This window comes from Oratosquilla oratoria, chromosome 2, assembly GCF_046742065.1.
Source record: "Oratosquilla oratoria isolate Oo_2021 chromosome 2, ASM4674206v1, whole genome shotgun sequence".
In the NCBI taxonomy this organism is placed as follows: Eukaryota; Metazoa; Arthropoda; class Malacostraca; order Stomatopoda; family Squillidae; genus Oratosquilla; species Oratosquilla oratoria.
The window spans coordinates 40,451,303-40,454,493 of NC_134778.1; the positions used below are offsets into that span (position 1 = coordinate 40,451,303).

General features: G+C 34.1%; 1 protein-coding gene across 1 annotated transcript; it reads left to right on the forward strand.

Moving 5' to 3' along the window:
* The first annotated feature begins 343 nt into the window (after nucleotides 1-343).
* On the forward strand, nucleotides 344-1,232 carry LOC143035605 (protein FAM200A-like). The gene is made up of 2 exons (XM_076202474.1): nucleotides 344-353; nucleotides 742-1,232. Exons 1-2 carry the CDS (start codon nucleotides 344-346, stop codon nucleotides 1,230-1,232), a joined length of 501 nt encoding a protein of 166 aa, XP_076058589.1.
* The last annotated feature ends 1,959 nt before the right edge of the window (nucleotides 1,233-3,191 follow it).

Genomic DNA, 3,191 nt, shown 5'->3' on the forward strand with positions numbered 1-3,191 from the left:
ATCATATTACTAATAAAAATGCTAAATGTAATTGAAAATCTGTATAGCTACCAAAAACTACCGGGAGATAAATTTTTGAAAAAGTAAAATATTGTGGCACTCATACTTACTGTGAAATTGCTGGTCAGGCCTCCTTTACAGCCTTCACTCCTCTGTTTAACACATTGCCATCTTACATAATCTTTTCTTTGATTTTTTAAACACATGTAACCATTGTAACACAATTTGACTCCACTCTTATTTGTCTTTATGTCCTCCATGGTAACATGAACATGTACACTTCTCAGAGTCTTGGAAATAAACTGAAAAGGTAGCTGCTGACCTGCCTTTTATATGATACTGGATGAGGAAGTGTGAATAATATGCAGGGAAAAAAACGTATGCAAAAGGTTAATTACATTTAAAAAGTGTAAGTTTGTTAATTGCTATAAATCATAGAAAATATCTCACCTATAAAGTTCAAATAAATATTTAATGCTTTACAACTCTCTAAAATGTAAACTGTAATACTTAAGAAGTTTTTAAAATAACTTTGCTACTATAAAAACCAACAATTCAAATATACAAATGATTCTAAAATTACTCAAAACATTTATCCACTCATGATAATCACTTCAAAATTCAAACAATAAAAAAAAAACATTTGTTTGAACAAATTTTATAAAAACCACCAAAACTGAACTAGGAATCCCCAAAATAAACTTTTATCAATACCTTTAATCTAAATTTTTCTGCGTGAAGCACTTGGGCATGTCATCAAAGCTGTCAACTTGATAAAAAAGAATGCTCTGCAGGATCGCCTTTTTCAACAACTATGTGGGAAGAATAATGAAGAATTCAAACGACTTGTGTTGCACACGGAAGTAAGGTGGTTGTCTAAGGGTAATTGTTTGCAACGTTTTGTTGCACTGTGGTACAGCGTTATCTCTTTCTTGAGTGAGACAGAACTCGGACAAAAACTTATTGATGCAAAGAGCGATACACTCTACCTGTCAGACATATTTGAAAAACTAAATGTTCTGAACAAAGAGCTTCAAGGAAATGACTCCACCTTGTTTTCATGCAAGGAGGCGATCACTGCGTTTATAGGAAAATTCAAGCTGTTCTGGCTGAACTTTGGGAGACGGGAGTTTGCCCAGTTTCGATCCTTAGCGTATATATCCACCGAGCTGCTTGATGCTGACCTAGCAGTGTATGTCGACCATCTGAAGCATCTGACCTACTTCAAATGACCGTGCCTGACTGATTTGTGGACCCGTTCATGGCTGATGCATCTGAAGTTGATGTCACCCTACAGGAAAGTGTCAATGAACTGCAGAATGACACAACAGCTCGAGCAAGGTTCAAGCGTGGAGGGCGCCATAAGCTGTGGATAAATCAAGATGTGTATGAAAAGTATCCACTGCTCTGGAAGGAGATGAAGTTGCTTCTACTTGTTTTTCCCATGTCGTACTTAGTTGAGACTGGTTTCAGTCGGGTGATGCACTTGCTGTCAAAGACTCGAAACCGCCTTGATATAGAAAAAAAGAGGCGATTTACGTCTTTCTCTGACGTCTCTGGAGCCAAATAACAATAAGTTGGCAGCCCTGCATCAGTCACTGGGATCCCACTGAAACTTTTGAAAAAAGACCCAAGGTCGCCTACATGTATTCCTGTTTTGTTCATTTTTATATTATTGAACAAATATATTTATCCAAATAATATTGCTATTTGATTCATGCCTGAAGTGTTTTGAGTCCATGATATTTTCACTTCTTTGGGTGATCAGGGTGACGGGTGGATGGAGTTGGCATGGGGGGCCACAGAACAAAAAAGTTTGAGAAACACTGTTCTATAGCACCACATGACCATATATGCATATTTCCAACTCTACTGATGCTTCACAGCAGGCTTTTACGAAGTTTATTTATTTTTACTATTGACATTTTTCATGCCCAGTTGCTTTTCTTTGTACCTTACTAATTAGCTCGTGATTTTGGTGAAACATTGTAGTAACCTTGTACGAAACCTGGCACTTTTGGTAGCTTCATGCAACATTGTTTAGTATCGGTTTATACTAATCAGTGAGATGCCCATCATGCTTATTTGTTTATTTCCTCACCATTTCACTTTATTCATTGAAATATCTATATCTACTTAATTGTTTATCTATTCATAAGTTCATCTTTTTTATTCTATTTCCATTTGTTTATTCTGGATATCAACATCAATATTCATTCATTTTTTATTCATATAGTTATTTATCTATTCATTTATTCATTTGTTTATTTACTTGGTTATCTGTTCATTTACTTAATAATTAATCTATTTAGTAATTCATTTATTTATTTATTTTCCTATTTATTTAGTTATTTTTTCACTCATTTACATGTCTATATACATCTATCTGCTTGTCTGTCCATTTATGTATGCATGATTTTGTGTATGAATGTATGTATGTATGTATGTATGTATGTATGTATGTATGTATGTATGTATGTATGTATGTGTGTGTTATATATGTATGTATGTATGTATATATGTATGTATGTGTGTGTGTGTGTGCGTGTATATATGTTTGTATGTATGTATGTATGTACGTATGTATGTATATATGCATTTTTGTTTGTCTGTCTGTCTGTCTGTCTGTCTGTCCGTATGTCTGTCTGTCTGTATGTGTGTATGTATCTATACAGGTATCTATGTATGTATGTATTTGATGAAGGTGGATGAGAAAGACACGGGCCTAAGGCCGAGTTTATTCCTGACCGGTTTCGCTTATAGCTTCTTCGGAGGATTGATGAGCTATAGCATAACCGGTCAGGAATAAACTCGTCCTTAGACTTATGTCTTTCTCTTCCATCTTCCTCACACCTGTCACAATGTCTCAACGTATGTATGTATGTATGTATGTATGTATGTATGTATGTATGTATGTATGTATGTATGTATGTATGTATGTATGTGTGTATGCATATATGTATGTATATATGTATGTTTGTGTGTATGTATGTATGTATGTATGTATGTATGTATGTATGTATGTATGTATGTATGTATGTATGTATGCATATATGTATGTATGTATGTATGCATATGTATGTATGTATGTATGTATGTATGTATGTATGTATGTATGTATGTATGTGTGTATGTATGTATGTATGTATGTATGTATTTATGTATGTATGTATGTATGTATGTGTGTATGT